Source organism: Gopherus evgoodei, chromosome 3 (genome assembly GCF_007399415.2).
Source record: "Gopherus evgoodei ecotype Sinaloan lineage chromosome 3, rGopEvg1_v1.p, whole genome shotgun sequence".
Classification (NCBI taxonomy): domain Eukaryota; kingdom Metazoa; phylum Chordata; order Testudines; family Testudinidae; genus Gopherus; species Gopherus evgoodei.
Window position 1 is genome coordinate 96,199,078 of NC_044324.1, and position 25,559 is coordinate 96,224,636.

The 25,559-nt window shown below is 39.0% G+C and overlaps 1 protein-coding gene across 1 annotated transcript in view; it reads right to left on the bottom strand.

The window, feature by feature from the left end:
* LAMA4 (laminin subunit alpha 4) overlaps positions 1-25,559 on the bottom strand; it is a 130,545-nt gene that overhangs the window by 31,335 nt on the left and 73,651 nt on the right. The window contains 13 exon segments of the mRNA XM_030556152.1: positions 1,910-2,072; positions 5,969-6,111; positions 7,448-7,621; positions 9,518-9,657; positions 11,144-11,329; positions 13,042-13,158; positions 14,021-14,117; positions 15,940-16,081; positions 18,292-18,440; positions 20,701-20,817; positions 22,978-23,125; positions 23,127-23,169; positions 24,494-24,661. Of these exon segments, the coding sequence (XP_030412012.1) occupies positions 1,910-2,072; positions 5,969-6,111; positions 7,448-7,621; positions 9,518-9,657; positions 11,144-11,329; positions 13,042-13,158; positions 14,021-14,117; positions 15,940-16,081; positions 18,292-18,440; positions 20,701-20,817; positions 22,978-23,125; positions 23,127-23,169; positions 24,494-24,661 (1,787 nt within the window).

Here is a 25,559-nt window from a genome sequence, read left to right on the forward strand (position 1 = left end):
GCAGCACAGCCGTATGGTCTCCTGTGTAGCTACTCTATGCTGGCAGGTGAGTGCTCTCCTGCCAGCATAATTAAACCACCCCCAATGAACAGCGGTAGCTGTTGTCCACACTGTCCACACCGGCACTTTTGACAGTGAAACTTATGTCGGGGTGTGTTTTTTCACACCCCGACTGACAAAAGTTTTGCCAACAAAAGTGCTAGTGTAGAATAAACTTTAGAGACAAGATGGCTGAGGTATAATCTTTTATTGGACCAACATCTGTTGATGAGAAAGACAAGCTTTCCAGCTTACACAGAGCTCTTCTTCAGGTCTGAGAAACCTACTCAGAGTGTCACAGCTAAATACAAGGTGGAACAAATTGTTTTGCATAAGTAGTTAACACACATTTCAAGGGACCATTCCAGGTAAAAAGGCCTGTTAACACCTCTCTGAAAGCAAGTTAGCCAGATATGGGAAGTGGTGTGTCCAAGCATGGGGACAGGCAGTTATGCTGTGTTCTACAAAGGAGTAATGAATAACTGATAAAGAGATCAAATGCTTAGATAGGACTACTACAAACGAGAACTTCCACCATAATTTTTAAAGACAAGGGGCAAAAGAAGAAGGAGTTAGATTTTAGGGTAGATTGGATCTTTGTGCTATGTGATACTATAATGATTTTATGACTAATCCTAGATCTATTTTAGTCAGATTACACAATTTATTATCCAAAGTCCTGAAGAAGAGCTCTGTGTAACTTGAAAGCTTGTCTCTTTCACCAACATAAGTTGGTCCAATAAAAGATATTATATCACCCACCTTGTCTCTCTCATATCCAAAGAACAACATTTCATAACAATTTAAATGGAAATTTCCCCCAATATTTTGTGTTTATTTCATTTACGTCTCATTGTGGTTTAAAGGCCATTTCATACCACAAGAAAGAAAAAAAAGAGCATGTGAACTCTAGGAGATTCTCTCATATTCATAGAATTTATCTTTGCCAGTAGCTAAAGTTCAGCAGAGATTATTTTAAGTAACTCAACAATGATCACTGCAAATTGAATCTAAATTGCCTTGTTAGTGAAAGGAATAAAATCAAGTGATGTAAAAACAAAATGAAAGTAAAGTTGGCAGAATTAATGCAGCAGTCTTCCACTATTAAAAAAGTTCTACACTGTAGAATAGGCATAGCAGCAGCAGCAAACGTTTCTTCAGCACATTATCTGCCTGTTACAACCAGCATTAATTGGCATATCAGCTGGCTTTTTCCACAGTCATATTAGGTCCTCATTAGGATTTAGTAATTCTGCTGAGCGATCTCTGGTGCACAGATTTATATCCTTGAATAGATACTTACTGATTAAAATCTTTAAGAGTTTGATGTTTAAAAAATGGTTTTTCCAACTTATTTTCACAGAAGTAGCAAACCATTTACGGCTAATATTAGGAACGTATGGATGTCTTCACCATGAATTTTATAGGGTGCCTACCTTGAGGCCACTATCGTATTTTAAATAGGCCATCAAACAGCCATCATACAGGGAAGTTTCTATGCCAGACTTGGCACCCAGTGTTGACAGAGTATAGCAGAAGGCACACATTGTTCAGTTGGGCTACTATGTGTCCATCTAGAACAAGAACTATGCATTTTTTTCTCTAATTACATGTCAAAAACATTTTACTGTAGCCAAGATCAATCTGATCAACTTCTCACTGGAGGACATTCTATGTAGATGGTAGCATTAGCCTTGGTCAGTGCTGCAGATTCCAGGGACCTTGTTCAAGAATATAATGTGGTATGTGACTTAATAAGGATGTTTCCGGTAACCAAACCTTTCCATTAATGACAAGTTTGTAAAGGAAGTCCCAGCATGGGTTTGATTTATTTAAGTTTCAATATATACAGAAGAGTTATTCAATCTACCTTAAAATTTGAAGGCACTCCACCAACATAGAAGACAGTATTTCTGGGCTCCAAATCCAAAAGGGAGTCAGCACCAGGCACCTCTCCTTTTTTGATGAATTTTTCTTCAGCTGTGCTGCTAGGGCTTGGCACAGTTAGAAATATTTTGCCATGCTTTCCCACCCTGTTGAAGGAATTTGGAGAAAAAGAGGGCGGCATAGTCATACCTTTAGCTTGATGGTTAGATATAAGAAACAGGACAAGATAAGTTAAACAAAGTTTTTTTGGTAGTTTAATGTAAGTATTTTCCCCACCAGAAAAGCATCACCCACCTGGTGTTCCGGCTGGGACCAAAAAGAGAAATTACAGAGATTGGAATGGATTCTCCTTCCACTTACTACGTGAGCCTGCCCTCTTGGAGTCAGTGGAATTTCTACTGACTCCAATAGAAGCAGGATTAGACTCTTAGGCTTGTGCCAATGAATAGCTCCCTTGAAGTTGCACTAGTGGAAAAATGGTGGAGAACAGATTCAGGCCCAATTGTTTTTTCTGGAGCTCTTGGGACAAATGTTTGGGTCACGTGTAGGATCAGGAAGAAATGGAGAAAAGACGTTAACTATGGAGGAAACATTTCTGTTTTCTAGCTTTTTTTCACCTTTCCTAAAAAAGGTGTGTGTGTGTATATAAGAGCTGTCGATTAGTTAACACGCACAATTAATAAAAAAATTAATCACGATTAATCACACTGTTAAACAATAGAATACAAATTGAAATTTATTAAATATTTTTGATTTTTTTACATTTTCAAATATATCTGTTTCAATTACAACACAGAATACAAAGTGTACAGTGCTCACTTTATATTTTGTATTACAAATATTTGCACTGTAAAAATGATAAAAGACACAGTATTTTTCAATTCACCTCATACAAGTACTGTAGTGCAATCTCTTTATCATGAAAATGCAACTTACAAATGTATTTTTTTGTTACATAACCGCACTCAAAATAAAACAATGTAAAACTTTAGAGTCTACAAGTCCACTCAGTCCTACTTTTTGTTCAGCCAATCGCTAAGAGAAAAAAGCTTGTTCACATTTATGGGAGATAATGCTGCCCACTTCTTAATTACAATGTCACCTGAAAGTGAGAACAGGCATTTGCATGGCACTGTTGTAGGTTGTGTTGCAAGATATTTACGTGCCAGATGGGCGAAAGATTCATATGCCTCTTCATGCTGGCCATTGTTCCAGAGGACATGCTTCCATGCTGATGATGCTCATTAAAAAAAATAATGTGTTAATTAAATTTGTAAAAGCAGCAAAGAGTCCTGTGGCACCTTATAGACTAACAGACAGTTTGGAGCATGAGCTTTCGTGGGTGAATACCCACTTCATCAGATGCATGTAGTGGAAATTTCCAGGGGCAGGTATATATATGCAGGCAAGCTAGAGATAATGAGGTAGTTCAATCAGGGAGGATGAGGCCCTGTTCTAGCAGCTGAGGTGTGAAAACCAAGGGAGGAGAAACTGGTTCTGTAATTGGGAAGCCATTCACAGTCTTTGTTTAATCCTGAGCTGATGGTGGCAAATTTGCAGATGAACTGAAGCTCAGCAGTTTCTCTTTGAAGTCTGGTCCTGAAGTTTTTTTGCTGCAGGATGGCCACCTTAAGGTCTGCTATAGTGTGGCCAGGGAGGTTGATGTGTTCTCCTACAGGTTTTTGTATATTGCCATTCCTAATATCTGATTTGTGTCCGTTTATCCTTTTCCATAGTGACTGTCCAGTTTGGCTGATGTAGATAGCAGAGGGGTATTGCTGGCATATGATGGCATCAGATGCCACCAGCAGAAGGTTGATTTTCTTTTTTGGTGGTTTGAGTTCTGTGGTTTCTGCATCAGAGTGTTGCTCTCGTAAGACTTCTGAAAGCGTGCTCCACATCTCATCCCTCTCAGATTTGGGAAGGCACTTCAGATTCTTAAACCTTGGATTGAGTGCTGTAGCTATCTTGAGAAATTTAACATTGGTATCTCCTTTGCATTTTGTCAAATTTGCAGTGAAAGTGTTCTTAAAATGAGCAACATGTGCAGGGTCATCATCCAAGACTGCTATAACATTAAATATATGGCAAAATGCAGGTAAAACAGAGCAGGAGACATACAATTCTCCCTCAAGGAGTTCAGTCACAAATTTAATTAACTATCAGAGGGATAGCCATGTTAGTCTGGATCTATAAAAGGAGCAAAGAGTTCTGTGGCACCTTATAGACTAACAGACATTTTGGAGCATGAGCTTTCGTGGGTGAATACCCACTTCATCAGATGCATGTAGTGGAAATTTCCAGGGGCAGGTATATATATGCAGGCAAGCTAGAGATAATGAGGTAGTTCAATCAGGGAGGATGAGGCCCTGTTCTAGCAGCTGAGGTGTGAAAACCAAGGGAGGAGAAACTGGTTCTGTAATTGGGAAGCCATTCACAGTCTTTGTTTAATCCTGAGCTGATGGTGGCATCTGACGCAGATGATGAAAATGAATATGCGTCGGTCTGCACTGCTTTGGATTGTTATTGAGCAGAATCTGTCATCAACATGGATGCGTGTCTTCTGGAATGATGGTTGAAGCATCAAGGGACATATGAATCTTTAGTGCATCTGGCATGTAAATATTTTGCGACACTGGCTACAACAGTGCCGTGAGAACACTTGTTCTCACTTTCAGGTGACATTGTAATAAAGAAGTGGGCAGCATTATCTCCCATAAACGTAAACAAACTTGTTTGTCTTAGCAATTGGCTGAACAAGAAGTAGGACTGAGTGGACTTGGAGGCTCTAAAATTTTACATTGTTTTATTTTTTGAATGCAGGCTGTTTTTGTACATAATTTTAAATTTGTAAATTCAACTTTCATGATAAAGAGATTGCACCACAGAACTTGTATTAGGTAAATTGAAAAATACTATTTCTTTTGTTTTTTTACAGTGCAAATATTTATAATAAAAAATAAATATAAAGTGAGCACTGTACACTTTGTATTCTGTGTTGTAACTGAAATAAATATATTTGAAAATGTGGAAAATATTTAAATAAATGGTATTCTATTACTGTCTAATAGCGCAATTAATCACACAATTATTTTTTTAATTGCTTGACAGCCCTTATACATTTCCAGACTGCCTTTTTGTCCAACCAAAGAAAGAAAGTCTTTTTAAAGTCACTGTTGGCCTGAGGTGAGCATTGTCTTTTTTCTTCTGCAATTGTTTTAAAAACTCTGCCCTGCCTTTACTGTGTTTAGAACATCAAATGTGACATATGCCATACTGGAGTGAAAATAATCAAAAAAGGGCTCTTAACTCATGATATTGTAGTTTTTCAAGGGATCCCTATTCCCATGGAATTCTGAACAAGACTGGCAGGCCTGGCTATCTCATCAGTTTGCTAAAGACCTCGCTAACCAGCCTTGTCATCATCCCATAAGATAATGTTAGGGCACGTCTTCACTAGCAACATTAATGTACTGCTGTGGCAACGTTTTAACGTGTCTGTGTAGTTGTGGCACCAGCGCTGGAAGAGCTATAAAAACCCCACCTCCATGAGGGGAGCAGCTCCCAGTGCTGGGAGCACGGCTCCCAGTGCTGGTGCACTAGCTACACTGCATTTTACAGCACCGAAACTTGCAGCGCTCAGTGGTGTATTTTTTCACACTACTGAGTGAGAAAGTTGCAGTGCTGTAAAGTGGCCATGCAGACAAGGCCTTAGAGAGTTAACTGGTGAGTTTTACTTGGTCACTTGTGAAATTCTCAAACCAAACTGCAAAAAGAACAGAAGTTCTTGGGGCACTTTAGAGACCAACAAATGTATTTCAGCAGGAGCTTTCGTGAGCTACAGCTCACTTCTTCAGACGTGATTCAAAGAAGTGAGCTGTAGCTCACGAAAGCTCCTGCTGAAATACATTTGTTAGTCTCTAAGGTGCCACAAGTACTCCTGTTCTTTTTGCGGATACAAACTAACATGGCTGCTACTCTGAAACCTGTCAAACCAAACTGATCACATAAGAAATAGAGCAGCTCCACATAAACACTTTACCTCTCAACTTTGACGATACTGAAGTAAGCAGGCCAAGAGCTGACTGGCTTGGAGTCCAGTGGTATCTCCACATCTCGACCTCCCAGATTATAAATATACACCAGGTTGTCATTCTTGATTGCAAGACCCATATAATCTTTTGCCTAAAACACCAACGAGTTGGGATGTCAGGACTACTTGATTCACTCGTAATCCAAAAAAGCTAATAAATGTTAGACAGTTTTAGACAAAAGGGAATATTTATGTATAGCACACCTTCAATGGCGCTGCATGGGACAAAACTGTTCCAAAAGGTATGGTTTCAAATCCATTTTGGATGAAGTAATTGCCAGGTTAAATATTTCTAAGACATTTTCTGACTGAAATCTATCACATGCTCTTGCATGTGCCTATTGTTTACTAGGCAGTATCAATATAGGAAGTGGCAACAAAGGCTTGTCCAAGGACATAGATATGATGTACATAATCAGATCTGCTCTCAGCAGGGAATTTCTTAATTTGCATGCACTGTACACAGAAATTCCTTTAAAAAAAAAAAACCGTTAAAGAGAAAAGCCCTTGACTTCACCTTTCCAAACTAGCCGTTGGCCCAGACTGCACATAGTTTGTGAGATGTGTCTTTTTTGTTTTTCTTTAACAGTAAAAATTTAACACAGTTGCTTCACAACACTTTTTGATAACAAGTGTTCAAGTGTTCAAAAGTAGAGATGAGGAGGGTATTTAGTAGCAGTAGCTACTGAGTAGGGGGAGGGATAGCTCAGTGGTTTGAGCATTGGCCTGCTAAACTCAGGGTTGTGAGTTCAATCCTTGAGGGGGCCATTTGGGGTTTTAGTTGGGGATTGATCCTGCTTTGAGCAGGGGGTTGGACTAGATGATCTCCTGAGGTCCCTTCCAACCCTAATAATCTATGAATCTATGATTCTATGCCATAGGCAAAGAAGCACTCTTATCTCTAAGACCTTTGAACTGCAAGACTTGAAATCTACATTGTCAGCAGTACTGTGTTGATTACGTGTGACCCACAGCCTGGCAGAGAGAAGTAATTGCTTCAGAGCAGTTCAATACCAGTTGAGTGTGGATGGCAAGTGTAGTTTGCAGCCAGCCTCTGTATCTCAGTACACCAGGCAATGCAATTTGCTACGTGGACAGAAAACTTTATTGGAGAGAGGGAAAAATTGCAAGGATAGTTCACTGCATGTCACTAACCAATAGGGTGACCAGACAGCAAATGTGAAAAATCGGGATGGAGGTTGGGGGTAATAGGAGCCTATATAAGAAAAAGATCCAAAAAATTGGGACTGTCTCTATAAAATTGGGACATTTGGTAACCGTACTAACCAATGACCAGCATCAGTAAAATATTACTGTGGAAATCCCTGATGGTAGGAAATAGAGAAATGTTGCTGAAAAATCCACATACTTATTTTCACGTCTGTCTTTTTTTTTTTCAGAATAAAATTAATTAGATTATTCTCTTACATTTTTGTTTCCAAGGTACAGAACAAATCTATCTGGAGATGCTGCCAGCTGTGGGTGGTCTTTCTGAAGTTTCATATACAAGCTCATGGAGGTAAAAGCCTTTAAATCATCTAGGCTCGTCTTTGGATTAACTTCTACTGCTGATCGGCCTTCAAACTTCATAGAGACTTGAACCTGAAGTGGCAAACATACAAAGTTAGAGTCGTTCTGTTCTGAGACTCTGCTATGGGGAAATTTGCAAACATACTCCCTTAACGGCTTCCTTGACTAATAATGACAAACATGGAATTAGCATTGATTGTATGTTCTTAACAACCCAAATCAATGAAACACACTGTAAAAAGATAAAGGGAAACATACTAATGAAATGGTGTCAGTTTTGTCTTTACTTTCATTGAAGCCCCTATTCAACAATACACATAATTAACTTTAATAGGGCTTCAATGGGACTTAAGCACATGCTTCAGTGTCTTGTTGAATCAAGACTATAATATTATTCGATACACCACAAACTTCTTGCATATTTTAAAAAATTCTTTCCCAATCATTTATTTCTTTGCTTCAGAAATAGACCTAATTCTCCTCGCACTTTCTCTGGTTTAAATCAGGAGTTACTCCACTGAAGTAAATGGAGTTATACTAGTGTAAATGTGGTATAAATGAGAGGTTAGTCAGGCCAAGAGCATTCATTTTAAGATATCTTTAAACATATTTAAAGCAATGTTTTTACATTTTGAAGAACTGAATGTTTTAAAACTAAAACATATTTAAGGAAAAAGTCAAATATTGTAGTTCCTGACTGAGGGAACTGAGGAGGTCTCGCATCCCACTTCTAGTACCATGTTTATGGTGGGTTGCATTTACTTCTTTGAGTGCCCCCCCGTGTCCGGGTACAATACTGTCATTTCCTTCAGCTCCCTGCACCCTCCTGCAGGCTATCAGTCAGACTCTGTGGGTCTTTTGTGGCTTGGTCCTGTGGCCAGGTCACACAGTTCAAACCCCTTTCTGGGGTACAACAAACTCAAATAGAAGATCCTTGCCCTTCAGGGCCAATGATAAATCAAATGGTTTCTTATCCTTCTGAGGCTTAATTCCTTCTCCAGAATTAAACCAACAGGGTTCCTCATGCACACGTTTCCTTGATTGTGGTCAGAAATGGGCCCTGGCGTGGCCTGGTTCCTTTGGCTGTGGCCTAGGGAGAGTCCCTCCTCACTTCACTGCCAGGAATTGCTTTGCTAGCAGGCAGCTCCTTTTTTGGAGCTGTGCCTTGATTGGCTGTTGCTGGTGTCCAGCCCTTTTAGCTGCTGGAGGACCAGATCTCAATGGTTCCACAAATGGCTGGTCCTGGTCTAATGGCTGGTCTAATACTTGCTGCTCTTTTCCACTCAGAGAACTGTTTCCTGGGGCAGGGTGAAGCAGAGCAGTGATGCTTCCAGCAGGATGTCACAAAAACCTGGTACACCATTACAGCCAGAATATTCCAAACTGCACAGATGTATTCTTATACTGACTTCTCAGAATTCATCCATATGCAACTGAATATATCATTTTCATTTTCAGCAACTGTTGTTATAAAGTGTTTGACAGAAAAATCTCTACACTTTTGCTGTTACAATTAATGTCACCATGGTGTTAGTATAGTACAGATTTTCTTACGTGAAAAAGGCCTTTTTTAACAAAAAGAAATATTGTGAACTCACAATGATTGTTACTGAAGAGATCACAGTTGCTGCTGCTTGTAATTAATGTTGGCAATTGAATAATAAATTAATAGTAAATACCATTTTAGCTTTAAATGATTCTGCTGCAGTGACCATCATTATCAAATTGGCTAATTAATATTATCATCATATTTATTATATTCTGCCATGAATACCATGTTAATTATTTGCCTGTATCAACTGTAAAGATTTTAATTGCTACTAGTGTACTGTGCTCATCCAGTTGTTAGAGAGAGATAACATAACATTAAGGTTCAGACCTGGAATCTAGCCCAGGGAAATGGAGTTGTTAGTAAGATGCATTTGATCATTATCACTCGTAACCGAATGTCTGATCCAAGTGTTTTACCTTGCCTGCTACACTCCTAGTCTGAGCAATTAGCTCCCTGATCCGTTGAATGCTGGCAGAAATGTTGTTTGCTGGCAACTTTTGGTCTACTGTACGCAGTTTATCCAGGAGCTGAGGGATGACCTCTGTCAGATTCTTCACTGCAATTAGAAAGGAAACTAAAAGCCCAATTCCCCACTGCATAACACTGTTTTTGTACCAGTTGAATTCAATTTACATTCCCTTCCCTGTCACTAGTATTTGTTTGCATCACCCACCTGTTGCTTCCTCTCTTAAGCAAACGTCCTGATACTGCAAACTGCTCCATATGGGTGGACCTCTGCACTTGTACAGCCCCATTCACTTCACCATTGCTCTGTGTAGGTGCAGGTGTCTGCCTGTATGCAACAGCATGCAGGATCAGTGCGGAGTACTATAAGATTTTTTAGTGCCTCCAGGTGCTACTCCAATATGAATAACAATAGCAGCTTTGCACTCATGTAACACCTTCTTTCGGAACATCTCACAGTGCTTTACAAGCATCAATGGATTTAACCTCACAACATACCTGTGAGTTAGATGAGTACTATGCCCATTTCCCAGATAGGAAAACTGAAACATAGAGCGAGTAAGGCCCAGATCCTCAAAGGTATTGAGGCACCAAGCTTCCATTGATTTCAATAGGAGTTAGGCACCTAAATACCTTTGATGATCTGGGCCTAAGTGATTTGCCCAGAATCCCACAGGAAGTCTGTGAAGAAACTCCTGAGCAGAGCTAATCAAAGTCTCTGCTGGCAACCGACACAGAAGCAACTGCAGTAGATACAGTTGGACACCAATGAGGTCATGAGACTGCTTTTTGGAGTTTTACTCTGGATATTCTTTGTGCTAATTGGCTGTTTCTTCCTTCCTCTCCAGTCTCCTGGCCTCAGCCTCACTCCATTTGCCCTCCCTCTTTCCTTTTCCTTGTCCCTTTTACCTCCCTCCCTTTTATGATCCCTCTTTATTTCTTTTTCTGTCTTTCTGTTTAGTTGATCCCTTCCCTTCCTAACAGCCTGCTACAAACCCTCCCAAAACTAGGAAACTAACATGACACTTACAATCCATCCCAATGATCACTCTGTATGTATGTTATATCCCTTTCCCCATCCTTTGTCTTGCTTATTTATTTAGACTATAATCTCTTCAGGGCAGGGACCATTCTTCTCTATGGCTACAGTGCCTAGCACAATGGGGCCCTGTTTGTGGTTGATCTCTAGGTGCTACAATAACAATAAACCACCACCACTATTGTCACCACCACCATCACCACCAAAACAATAATTGGTAACATGTATGTAACAAGTGGTAAAATTTTCAAAAGGGCCTAAGTTCCATTTTCAAAAGTAAATTAGGCCTTTGGGAGCCTAACACCCTGTTGACTTTCAATGAGTCTCAAAAATTTGGGTCATTTTTCAAGCACATGTTATCCAGTAGTTAGAGCAAATAGTAATATAATATGCTGTGAGGTGACAGGGAAAGCAACTCATACCATATTCAATGGTGACACTTGTCAATCTACATTTACAGTATAGTGCTTGAAATGAATACCTGCTATAGTAACACTAAGTAACACTGGGTCTCAATGCCATTTTACAATTAGTATACCTGCATCCCCAGCCGAGTCCACAGCACTGTTATAAGCAACTGCATCATGTTTAAAGTTCTGAAGGTTCTGGGACCAGTTCTTCAGACTCTTAGCCATTGGGGTAGTAGTCTGGGTTACTGCCATGGTAGTATTGACAGCCTTTTGGTTAATGAGTTTAGATTGGTCCAAACGCTGTCTAATATCACCTGTAATATAAATAGAGAACGAGCAGTAATAAATACTATTAAAGTAGCCTACTTCTGACTAATGCATCAGAAAATGAAAATAAGATTAACCAGAGTTTAACTTCAACAGTGCTGGAGCTTTCCTCACACAGAGGTAAAAACCAAACCTTAGTTTTATTATTTTTTCAAATTACACAGAAATTTGAAAACCTTCCCTTGTTTGCTGTTATACTAATGATTAAGATGTATCAACTGCCCTTAGCTGATCGTTAGACTGTTACATTTTAAGCTTTTCAATGAGCTCGATTTGTAATGGCTAGTATATCCAAGGCCCTGGGACTAGAATGGATTAAAAACATTTTTTATTTTCTGTGAAATTGTCAAAGAATATGAATTTTTTTGTTGGATTTTTTTTGGTGAACATTTTCAGGTTATTGTAGAAAAACAAAAACTGAAAAGTTTTTGGTCACTGACATTCTCTTTCAGATTTTTTTAAAACAAGAACCCTGAAAATATCAACTAAACCACAATTTTCACCTGACAACATTCTTTTAGTCAAAAAGCCGTTTTTCACTGAAAAAAGTTTTGATGAAAAATTGTTGCCCAGCTCCACTTGGGACATGCATGGCCCTCAGGACATGGTAAAAAACAGCTGGAAATGCTTAATGGATGCCCATGACCTCTATTTATTTCAAGAATTAAGGGAACACCTAGCTAATCATAAATTGCCAGTGGCAGCCCAACGAAGTATTCAATCTGCCAAGTACAATATACACTTGAATTAAATTTTGATTATTAGTGCAATAGGTCTACAAATTAATGGAGTATCCAGTCTGTAATAAAGTCAAGAATAACATGATGGACGGCAACCTTCACTAAACCGGAGGCCAAGACAAGTCAATGCAGCCTCAGATGATAGGATATGTTATCTCATCATGCTATGGAAAGCACCATAGAATGAGCTGTTGCATTGTCATTGCTACTGGGCAGGGGCGGCTCCAGGCACTAGCATGCCAAGCGCATGCCTGGGGTGGAAAGCTACAGGAGGCGCTCTGCTGGTCGCTGCGAGGGCAGCAGGCAGGTTGCCTTCGGCGGCATGCCTGAGGAGGGTCTGCTGTTCCCACGGCTTCGGCGGACCTCCAGCAGGCGTGCCGCCGAAACCGCGGGACCAGGGAACCTCCCACAGGCAAGCCGCCAAAGGCAGCCTGCTTGCCGTGCTTAGGGTGGCAAAATACCTAGAGCCGCCCCTGCTACTGGGGAAGGTCTTCACATTATTTTTTTTAAAAATAATGAACAAAAGAGAAAGAACTAAAACTTGTCACCCTGTAAATTTTATATTATATCATCATCATTGCAACTTGGGGAGACAAAAGGTGCTCAGCTTTGCCATGTGAACAGTTTCTGGCTTTGCCTAAATGACTCATGTGACAAGACTTTGATGACTAATGAGATGCCAATCGGAGTAGTTATGTGTATATTATGTGCCTCGTGGCTAAGAACGTGCACATCAGAGAGACAGTGTGTTTTAATGCAGGTTATCTTAATTTTCTGCCTTCATCGCGAAGTTCCACGAATCTTTCCTACATTTTGAATGGGTTAAATGCAGACTTGTTTATGAAATCTTATTTTTAAAGATTCAGCCAAATGCTGCTTGAGCTAATCAGAGTGGGGATCTTTACTATAAATGTCATAGTCAGATAGTAAAGATAAAGTCGACGTATTTATCTTACAACCTTGCTCTATCGATTGAATTTGTTTCCTGGCTTTCATCAAGCGGCTTTTCAGAGCATCCTTTCTGGCAATTGTTCCAGCAATACGGCGACTAGTGTCCGCAACAGTTAAATCATTACCTGTGAGGACAGAACAGAAGAAACAGTTGAACTCTATGATTTCAAAGAGCACTTAAAAATCTTGTCTTTAGTGTTACTATGCTGCACAAATATACTGCGGTGCATTTAACAAACACTAATTACTATAGTGTTTACCCTGACTAACTTTAGTATTATGCATTCTAGTGATGTTGGCTTCAGGTGATCTAAATTGCTAAGCAATCTTCCGGCTGATGCTCAACATTCTCCAGGAAGAGTCTTCTCGGGAGAATCTGGAAGCTGCTTCCCTATCTTCATGAAAGATCAACTCTCAAAAAGAGCTTTGATAGCCAGTAACTACTTGGGACAGGAACTAATATATTACAGCCACAAACTTCAAGGAGAGTTGTTATGGAAAGCACAAGGACTTTAAAAATAAAAACAGTAATTTCCATTGTTTTTATAGAAGTTCCATTATTTTCAATGAAGAAAATGCCAGAATCTTTTAAATCTTATCTTATTCCTAACTAGATTTGTAGGGCCCAAAACTGCATTCACTTATGCATGTGAGTAAATGAATGTGTTGACCTCCATGAAACTAGTCAGATGAGTAAAGTTACTCAAATGCATAAATGTTTACAGGATCAGACCCTTAATCTTTTAATACACCTGTAAATGTGCCCACTGTAAATAACAGAAAACTCTCAACAGCTTGGCATGACACTAGCTATTCAAATTGTACATTTTCCTTTTCTAACGCATTGGATTCTAACTTTGATCAATATGTTACTCTGTTGCAGAAGCATTTCCTCCTTAATGATGTGCTTTTGAAATCTCTTTTCATATACAGAGCTATTGTATTACCGGCAAAGTAGTGAAACCAATAGGAAGGATGTATATTTACTGGCATCTGCTGTCTCTTGTAGTTCCTTGGCTTGATTGAGGAGCCTTTCACTTTCATCTTTATGGTAAATGATCTGAGTATCAATTCCAACTACAGCCTACAAATTCATTTTAAAAAAAAGGTCAGAATCTGCTTGACGAAACATATCTCTTTATTGTGTCTGCTTTTAGATGACATAATATTTCACACAGACACAAACTACAAAATTGCTGCTGTTCCATTTTCTCTGTTAAAGTAAAAAGTAGGTGACTGGATGAGAAAAAAGGCTCAAATGCAAATTTTCTACAGGTTGCAACTGAAGTTTAAAGGAATGTATTTCCTCCAGACAGGCGAATTGAACAATAAATCTGCAATATAGCACAAATATCATCTATATTAGGCAACTAAGATGTGGCCTAACCAATCTTCATGCTATTCAGATTGCAAGACACTATCCCTGAGAAGGAAGAAGTAGCCATTATCAGTTCCCCACTAGGGAGATCATGCCCTGGCAGGGAGGAAGAATGGAGCAAGCTGTGGAATAAACAGAAGATGCATAAGATGCTTTTTGATTCTGGAACTTGCTTTCATTGAAGTCAATGGCAAAATTGGGTGCAAAATTGGGCCAAAAAGCAGTGAGACCGAGAGGGCGAATCTTCTAAGACAAGAGAATGGTTGCTTGCTCTTATATGCAGGGGTTGGGGATCTGCTTCATGAATTGCTTACTCCTTCTCCAAAGTTAGGCTCCCCGGGCCATGACACCCGTAGTAATCTCTCCTCAGTGACTCATTGCCCAGAGGATGGAGTCCCTTGGATGAGACATAGGTGGTCAGCCTAGTGTATTGAAGGATGAATTTGTAAGCTCTGCAGGTCAGGAACAACATCCTCCTATATGTTTGTAAAGCACTGTGCATACTTACAATGCTGTAAAATAATAACAACCGTGTTAGAAAGTCGGAATTCAAATATGGCACAAACATGAACGGCAGCTCAGATGTCAAATCTAATTTTCAGCTAAGTTGTTCTTTTGTGCAGTTTTTCTAGATAGGCCAAGTGAGGCCCATGGGCTTCCCAATGAAATAATGTACTGGATGGCTCAAGAGGCCAATCCAGTGTAAAACTTGCACATTAAAAGTTATTCTACTTGCTGTACACTATATTTAATAATGTCTTAAACTTAAGTACTGCTTTACAGCACACAGAATCCCAAAGAGCTTACAAACTATTAGGGCCAAATTCAGTAATGATATGTAAGTGGATGTAAGTTATAAAGTATGGTGAACAGTACTTAAACATATGCTTTCTTCTGGCTCTTTGGCACGCAAGTTACACCAACTTAGATTCCTTTTCACATCAGTAGAGCAAGTAAATGATAGTTTAAGAGTGTTTAAGTGACTGTATGGGAATCAATGCTAGGGCATTGGGGCAGATTCAGCAAAGCACTTTACCTGTGAAGTCAGTGGGACATATTTTATGCTTAAGAGCTTTGCTTGTAAGGGATGGCGCTATGTATATGTTCACATCAAACATATGCTTAGCTAGCTTTGCCAAATTGGGGTCAGAGTCTAATCACCACCACCTTCTGCATCACTTCTGATCTATCACTTCAACCACTCCTGAGATGCAGCCTCTCTGGGGGCAAAACATGGCAGCCGTTTAACAGCACACAGCAACACTACACAACAGTTTAGGACAGGAAGTGAAGAACACCACTGCATACTTTTGAAACTACAGGGGAAATTTGGGGTAGCAGAAGTAATTAACTAGTTTGGAATTTGATCAGACAACAGGGATGAAGCCCCCATTCTTGCAAAAATGTTAATTGACAAATGATGAAGAGCTTGGTTTTACTTTACACTTAAGAGCCTAAAGTTTTATAACATCGTGCTGGGACCCTGATTCAGTGCAAAGCAGACATGAACATTATGAAAACTACTTACATCACGGAGTCTGTGTGTTGTGTTTAATGCCAGTAATGCAGTTTCATTAGCTTCCTCAATATAAGTAGCAATATTTTCATACACATTTGAGGCATTTAATGCCTTTTGTACCAACCCATTTGTATCAACACTGTGTAAATTTCTGTTAGAAGGACAGAAGGGAAAAAAAAGAAAAAAATTGTTTACATCTCTTACTTGTAAAACTATGAAACACAGGAACTTTGGTCTAAATCTCACTTCCATACATGCCCATTGACTCCCATTTGATTTCCGTGGGTTTGCACATGTGTGAAGATGGAATTAGCCCATTTGACTGGAACTTTCAAAAACACTCAGCAATAGCCTAACTCTATTCCCACTGAGGTCAATGGGAATTTTACCATTGACTCCAATGAGAGCAGAGATAGGCCAGCACTGAGTGCTTTTATGAAGACTACCATTTAGGTGTAGTTTACATATTCCAGTTTCATATAATAATTAAGCTAGCTACTTGGTATATCTAACACATCAATTTATGACCTCAATCCTTCAGCTATTAACAACTTTCAATAGGTTTTTACATGTAATGATGAACAAACCCATGAAAATTCAGAGCTTATGTTTGGTTCCGAGAGGAATTCAAAAACACTTTATCCTAACTTTCCAGATTTAGGGCCTAATCCTGCAAACACATGATTTCAACGGGACTACTCTCAGTAATGAAATTAATCGTATATGTAAATGATTGACAGATCAGGGCCTTAATGCATCTCCAGATTGGACTCTCTCTTCTGAAATGTCTTGCTAAATGTGTCCAAAGACCAAAATGAAACTATACTAAACAAAATAAAGACAAGCAAAGAAAAACAACAAAACCAGAAGGGATGATTTGAAGACAGAATAAATGTTTTAAGGGATTAAACTTTCACTATAGGATAATTTTTCCAACAAACGTAAGTGTCACATTTCCATCAGTACGATCCATAAGGGTTTCCATTTGCTTTGTATTAAATTCCTGATGTCATGTACTCAATAAAGTGCTAGCTATCCATTTCATCCTGTCGTGGGGGCACTCTCTTTCAAATGACTGCAATGCCATTAATTAGTAGCTCTCATACCTAACATAACAGTTTTTTGTGGGGCTCTGTTCCAGTTTATGTAAAATTATAGACCAGAGTTAGGCAACGTATGGCATGTATGCCGAAGGTGGCACGCAAGCTGATTTTCAGTGGCACTCACACTACCTGGGCCTTATTTACTTTACATAAAACAATAGTCTAGTTATATATTATAGACTTATAGAAAGAGACCTTCTAAAAATGTTAAAATGTATTACTGGCACGCAAAACCTTAAATTAGAGTGAATAAATTAAGACTTGGCACACACTTCTGAAAGGTTGCTGATCCCTGTAATTGGCTATGTAATTTTAAGTTTCTGCATTGTATCGTTTTATAATAGGAAACCACTGGCTTTCTGTGTAATTTTTTTCTCTATTTTCAACGCCTATCTGGGGTTTAGGTATATTAAGGAACAAGTGTTAAAATGTATTTACATTAGATACTTGATAAGCAGCTAAGGGTTGATACTGCAGACATTTATGCACATAAATACCTTTACTCAATGATACTGAAAGCAGAATTTGGTGAACATGTTTTCTGCAAGTAATCACTTACAATAGTAATTTTTTCACACATACTCACAGTTGTAAATAAATCCATAATTCCAATCTGTCTAGAAGTCACTTTTGTATATATTGGTTTAAATCTAAGTATTTATCATCTCTCAATAGAACAAAAAGGCTTGGGACACTTTTAATGTATGCAACTGGACCAATTCACCTTGACACCATCCATTTGGTATTTAAATTACTATAGGTATAGTACACTCAGTTTGAGTCAAAACTACAGCAGACCCTACCTCTTTCTGTAGCTGTAAGGCAATTTTTTATGTGAACCATCTCACTCACATGAACCATTTTATTCTTTTGAGCTATTTTTGCAGTCCCCATTTACATTTGCCAGTATCATATTATTTCTCAGTTATCTACTTATCTGTGCCTCTGTAACTTTGGGATTATAAAGAAATGATTGAAAAATGCATGAACAACAAACAAAGGGAATTAAAACAACTATTTTTGACATAAAAAAATCTAAAATATTAAACAAAATATTGATCAGCTCTAGTTAAAAGACTTTCTCACAGACTGTGGCATAATACCTGGCACATATGACTTTACAGTGATTTGTTTAATATGTATCTATAATCAGTATATATAATGCCACTATCTTTTTGCTTGTCTGTTTACCAATCTATCTGTGGTACTAGCAGCCCTTAAAATTAGCACAGTACAGTCTGTTGTAGTTAAAATTTACCGGTCCAACTGGTCAGCAAGTCTTTGAAGCTCCTGTGCATATTCCATAGCCTGCTGCACCAAATCATCATCAAATCGAGACAAATTGGCTAGTTTTTCCTGCAATTCCTTTTTAGCGCCATCTATTTCTGCATAGAACCCCGAAACATTCTAAACAAAATATAGAAGGATAGAAAGAATCTGAAAATAGTAACAAAAATATCCTCTTTACTCTTAACAATACAGGGTTTTTTTGGTTTATTAGGTAACATATTTTAACTATGATATATTTTAACAGATGAAAAAGAGGGAAGTCGAAAAGGAGGCAAAATACAGATGGGGTCAAGGTGACTGAAAGGGAGGAGTGTGAAGAGTGAGAAAAATAAGCCAAAATATCATAAACAGAGGGACAGTGGATAGATACATGGGACATGAACACATTTGAGAGATGGTCGTATCTTCCATTACCTTTGCTGATATTAGTGCCACAGTGATTAGCTGAAATCATCTGAAATCGAGGCTTAATAGGTAGGATAAAAGTGACAGATCGTACTCCACTGATCTGCACTTGAAGGGCTCACCCTATGTGGATCCACAGCACAGAATGAGGGGTGGGGTGGCCTCATCCACCTCTGTGGCACTGTCCCCCTCCCCATACATATGGAACCTTTGCACTCCCAGCAGACTGTAACCATAAAAGTAATACAGCCTCGGGCTTATTATGTCTTCTGCATAGCCCCTTTGGGGTTCCTGATTGCAGTTTTAGCCATAGGGAAGTCTCCTGCTAGTGTAGTTCCTACAGATTGAATTCAGACATATTCTGAATCTTTTTCTGTGGAGGGACAAACCTGGGCCCACTGATGGGATTATGTAGGGGAATTCTCATGGAGGCTTCTTTGCAAAAAGCCAGTATCTGCGGCTCTTCTTAAATTAGAAAGAGAAAAAAAATCATGGTTAAAGAATTCTATCTGCAAAGAAACATCTTACAGTGACCGGCTGATGGGACTACTAATAGGTATGGCAGCATGGATTCAGAAGACTGACTACCAACAGTTCATGAGTGGTTCTTTATAGTGCCTATGGCTGAGGACAACTAATGTCTCTTTGCCTCAGCCATATCTTTCCTGGATAGCCATATAAAATGCTCGTACAGAAGGTCAAACATAAGACAGGTCTGCAACCAGCTCCTCTCCAGCGTGTAATCCACCTGCTTAAAGTCTTGTAGATCAACATTAAACCATAGTTGCCTTGGTTTACAAGACACAAGGATGGAACAGAACAGTGAGCTAAGAGTCTCTTGTAATAGCAAATGAGCTGCTTAACACTCATTTTCATGCCAATTCCCTTCCAGCGATATGTTACATTTATACTTGGCAATTAAGAGAGAAAAACAAACTCTAAAGACCTGTTGTATGAAATATTTGCCAGGTAACTGATGTACAAATAGAGCCACATGTACATATTGGATCATAACATGAAAAAGATTATGCTTACAGCAAGTCTCATGTTTTGGGGGGGGATTCTTGTTTTGCTGTGGGGTTGTCGTGTGGGGTTCTTTTCATTAAGCCAGTTTATCAATGAAAAGTGACTTTTCAACCAAAATGAAAAATTTCTGTTTCAATTTTTTTTGTTAAAAAGAAAATAAAATAAATAACCAGAATGAAAAATTTCCACCAAAATTTTGGTCAAAAGTTTCCATTTCTATAAAAAATAGAAACTGATTTTTTTTGGGTAAAGTTCTTCAGTGTTTGGTTATCAGAAACCTCTTCTTAGTTTGCTTCAGGTTTTCATAAAAAAGACAAAAAAATCCAGAAAATATTAAAAAAACCTCTATCACAAAAATAACTGGCATTTTCCAACCACTCTCGTCTATTTTCAGCACTGAAACAAAAAGGCTCAACCTATTTTACACCATGAAACATTAATCCTCACTTCCTCACTCCACTGCTCCACAGAGTAATTGACTTTTAAGAGGATTTGTAGATTGGATGTATAATAATCAAACTCCAACAACTGCTTATCTCTAAGTTGAGATTCAAGGTCTTTAACCTGTTCCTGCCTTCTGCCTGAAATGGACAAAGATGTTTGTGTGGGGCTTTTTCTTTAACACACGGAACAGTTCTCTGCTCAGTGCATATTCTGGCCTCTTGGCAGAGCATCCCTGTGAAGTAACTGAGAAATGCATGACAAAAGGCTTAACTAAAATCTATCCCTAATAAGGTGCTCTTAAAATAACATCAATTTTCTATGGCAGTAAAATTTAATTACAAATATTTTGACTGTGGCAGAAATGATTAGGTTTTATTGGAATATTTGTCAGTACTTCAGCAATGCTATATAGAAAGTGTTCTCAAAATTTGATATTTTGAATATGTGACTTGTTAAAAAATAAGGTATGGCATTTAAACTGGTCATACAATCAGGCACCTACCTTTATCACATCACTTAATTCTGTGCTGAATAGTTGTGGCTCAACTAAAGTATCTATGGCACTTAGCAGAATACTGTTCACATCATCAGTTTGCTCCTTCACCTTCTCTTGTTGCTTCTGCAGAAAAAAATAAATCCATATTCAGAAATGTTTTGTGCATTGGTAAAATGCAGTGTTAATTTTCTCTGGTATGTTGTTAATATGAACACTACAGTTGTACTGGTAAAATAAACAAACAGATATCATTAATTAAATGGGAAAAAAGTTAAGACCAAGTTTTGCTCACACTTCTCAAGTTGCATATTATAATATGACATTTCCAGTTTGGCTTGTGCTCATGGAGGACTAGGCCTTTATTTACAAAAATAAATTTCATTGTACATTGCAGTTTGAGCAATTATTGGAATGAACCACCCTTACTACACCACCAGAACACTGCTCTTGCAGTACAAAGACAAATTAAATATGGACTTTTCACAGTGGCATGTAGAATAGTTTGGACTGGAAGATATTTTACTATGTACAAATTAGAGATCTGTTTTCCATAACAATAATAAAACTAATGTGAATGTTCTCTTTGGTACAGCATCTGCCTTAGTGGAAAGTAATGAAACTCAAACAATGGATAAAAGCAAAGAACAATTATGACCACATCCAACATACTTCAGCCTTCACTTTATAAATATGAGATTAAGCTGCAGATCTGCTCTGCACAGTAATTATAAAACAAAAGGAAGAGAGGAACAAAGAAGACTCTGTACATGAGAATCCTAAGCTTCTTATAGAGCAATTCACAAAAACGAATGCCTGATTTTATATTTAATTATTAAAAGAAAACACTGAGATCTTAGCTATATACTATTTAGTGATATTGAAAGTCAGAAAGGAAGAATAAAATAATGATCTGATTCACTGCGCTGTTCTCCTGGATGTTTGTTTAAAACAAGGACATGTATCTGGTGCTTCTTTTTCTTACAACATCTCTCAGGTCCACCAGTTCCAGTGCATCCCTACAGCTAACACCCTTGGACTGGCCTTAGAAATCTCCTTTTTACCAAGAAACCTTATCTTTCTGGGAATTCCTGCATCTTATCTTGCCCATTTTATTTAATATCAAATGTTGTTATTTAAAATCTGGTTCCTGTGACCATGTTGTTCCTCTCTTGATCATCTCTGTTGTTTTTATTTACCTTCCACATCAATTCAAGTTACCAATATTGCCAACCCAAGAGTCATCCTGACTCTCAAGGCACCATTCCTAAATACTTTATTTGCATCATACTTCAACACTGTACTTTGCACTCTTTATCAAATCAACACTGTACTTTGCACTCTTCGATACAATGCTCCAAACAGCCTCAATCTCTTTATTCAAATCCCTCTTTAAATAATTTACTATGTATAGAATGTATTTAAAATAATTAAACCATGACTACTTGAAATGTGGATCTTCATCTGAATGTGTGTGTGTGTGTGTGTGTGTGTGTGTGTGTGTGTGTGTGTGTGTGTGTGTGTGAATACACCACTGCCTTCTGCTGAATGGAACAAAAACTGCTTCATTTTCTTATAGGACCTATGCTTATAATACTTAAAGGAAATTCTCCTTTAGTTATAGTGAGGGGGCCTTGTTCTTCTGAAACAGAAGATCTGAGTTGTATCCTGATTACCCCCATTAAATTAAGAGTAGTCACGTTGTGCAGAGAAGGCTGAGCCGTGAAATCCTTGCCATGGTTTATTAATATGTATCTCAGATATGTTTGAGCTGTCAAACCTGTGTCTTGGTTAGCTCCCTGGGGCAGAGACTATGTCTTCATCTTCTGTAGCTCTGGATAGCAGGTAACTTTTATTAGCACTTATGTAGCTTACATCTAGACTAAGAGTGCCAAATCCATGCGGCAGAATGCACCATTACATTTTTCACTGTGGTCCATGGGCCAGGGCTATGAAGTTAGGGTCATGTGAGAAAACAGAAGCACAGAAAGGTAGAGAACTTACCTAAGGTGACACACTTTATCAACTGCAGAGCTGGGAACAGAATCCAGGAGTCCTGACTCCCATTTCTGTGTGTTAGCCATTAGACAGTAATCCCTCTGATGATGATAACATCAAACCACACAGAAACCCACACAGATGATGATACAGAAACCCACACAGAGGAAAGTTTCTACACTGTCATTATGTAGCTACACATTTTAGAATCCAATATTAAAATGTCCTTGGCAATGAAAATGTGCTGTTCATAGACACACTTACAATATACATGCTGCTGCACAGTACCTCATTCTCTTGGAGTTTGGCAGTATTTTCCTGATTTGTATCCTCCGTTTGCCTGACATAGTCACGAGCCTGGTCCAGAGCCTCCTGTAAGTCTGACAGCTTCATGTTATAGTCATTGAGCTGGTCCAATACGATGGGAACAGAGATCTGTGTCATTGTACCTCAGCTGCCACTCCTCAACCTGCCTTAGTACTGAGAGAAGAGTCAGAGGTTATTGATTAATCTTTCTGAATTCTTTTGTTCTCTCCCTTCACAGCATGAATTACCAATCTAGCTACATGTGACTTTCCAAAAAGATCAAGATCAGCGTATGCTCTTTCTGATGGAGTTTACATATACCAGCATCAGACCAACTATATGACCTGAGTGGCTGTCCTTAATCAGGGAGTCAGTAAAAACACATTTGCTCGCAGGGAACTTGGGTATTGACCTATGACACTTAGCTAGACTTTATTTCTAACTATTCTTCTGATTGGAAAAAAAAACTTGTCTCATTTTAACTTCTTATAAAAATTTCAAATTGCAATGAATTATTATAGAAATGGGCAGGTTTACAGTCTCAGCTAACTAGTCCATTTGTTGGTTTACAGTCTCAGCTAACTAGTCCATACTTTTATTCTTTGGATGAAAGAGTACTTATTGTCTTACCCTTCAAGGTACAATATTCCCAAAATTACCTAGGCCAGGTTGGAAATAATAGTGAGCTAACTGTGGCTCTGATTCACTACAGTGTGACTCAAGTTTTATGCTGGTGAACCCCACGGAAATCAGTGACGTTACCCTGGCCTAAGTCTGGAGGCACACAGGATGTGTCTACACTGCAGCTGGAGGTATAATTTCCAGATGTATTTACACTGGATTTGATCAAACTAGTGTACTAAAAATAGCATGTAGCACTGGCGACATGGGTGGTGGCACAGGTTAGCCACCCTAGTACACATCTATACTCTTGGATGGGATTGTACTCGGTTGGCCCATGCACCTACCCACATCATGGTGGCTATTTTTAGCATGCTTGCATGACCAAAGCTAGTGTGTATACATCTACCTGTGCTGGAAATTATACCTCCAGCTGTAGTCTAGATATATTCATAGTGGTGAATAAGGTCCTGTAAGTCTACATAGTCCTCATTCTGACAGATAATGGCTTACTCTAACCTTTCCCATTTTTCATGTTTTTCCTTTTGCAATCAGCAATCTTCGGAAAGAGGCATGGTGGCATGGCACAATCACCTTTAACCCCTTGTTCAAGCAGTGATTATTTAATCTACTGCAAACTCTAGATGAAGACCTTTAATGGTTTCACAGATTTCATATGCTTGCCATAATAGCATGTGCTTTCTTAAGCCATGAGTAGTCCAGCTGGCCAGCCACTACAGTCAGCATCTATGAGCAGATTCTTCACATAGGTTCAACATCACTGGTTACCAGGGTCTGATTAGTACTGGAACATTGTTGCTCTACTGTGCCTTTCCACCAGAATACACACACAAATAGATAGAGACCTAAAACTCACGCTCTTGTGCAGCATCAGCCTCATCATCCGCAAGCAGTCTCTGATTGGTGAAAGGCTTGCGATGCTGGATTTCCCTCAGCATCTCCTCTGCCAAGTTCAGCTTCTGAATGATATCTTCGGTGCTCAGCTCATGCTGGATTCCATAGTATTTCATCTTGCTGCTAATTTCTGAGGACAAAGAAACAGAACGTCACTCCAACATAGTTACAGTGAAGTGACCTTTTTTGGAACACTTTCGTCCCTAGGGCCCTGGTTTGAATCCAGTTCAGGTTGATGGTAGGAGAAATGGGTATGACACAGAGTAAAGCTGACACTGATAGTTCTGTCCACTAACTTCAGAAACAATGTCTGATGAGTTAGCCCTGGTCTATACTACGAGTTTAGGTCGAATTTAGCAGGGTTACATTGATTTAACCCTGCACCCATCCACATAGCAAAGCCAGTTTTTTCAAATTAAAGGGCTCTGTACTCCTCCCCCGATGAGGGGATTAGTGCTGAAATCGACCTTGCCGGGTTGAATTTGGGGTAGTGTGGTTGCAATTTGACGGTATTGGCCTCCGGGAGCTATCCCAAAGTGCTCCATTGTGACTGCTCTGAACAGTGCTCTCAACTCAGATGCACTGGCCAGGTAGATAGGAAAAGGCCCATGAACTTTTGAATCTCATTTCCTGTTTGGCCAGTGTGGCAATCTGCAGGTGAGTGCAGATCTCATCAGCAGAGTTGACCATGATGGAGTCCCAGAATTGCAAAAGAGCTCCAGCATGGACTGAACGGGAGGTACGGGATCTGATTGCTGTAGGGGGAGATGAATCTGTGTTATCAGAACTCCGTTCCAAAAGATGAAATGCCCAAACATTTGAAAAAAATCTCCAAGGGCATGCAGGACAGAGGCTATAACAGGGACCTGCAGCAGTGCTGAGGGAGAGTCAACTGACAACATGGCTTACAGGGAATTAAAATCAACAAAGAGGGTGGGTTTGTATCAAGGAGAAGCACACAACTGTCACACAGAATGGCCCCCTCAAGGATTGAACTCAAAACCCTGGGTTTAGCAGGTCAATACTCA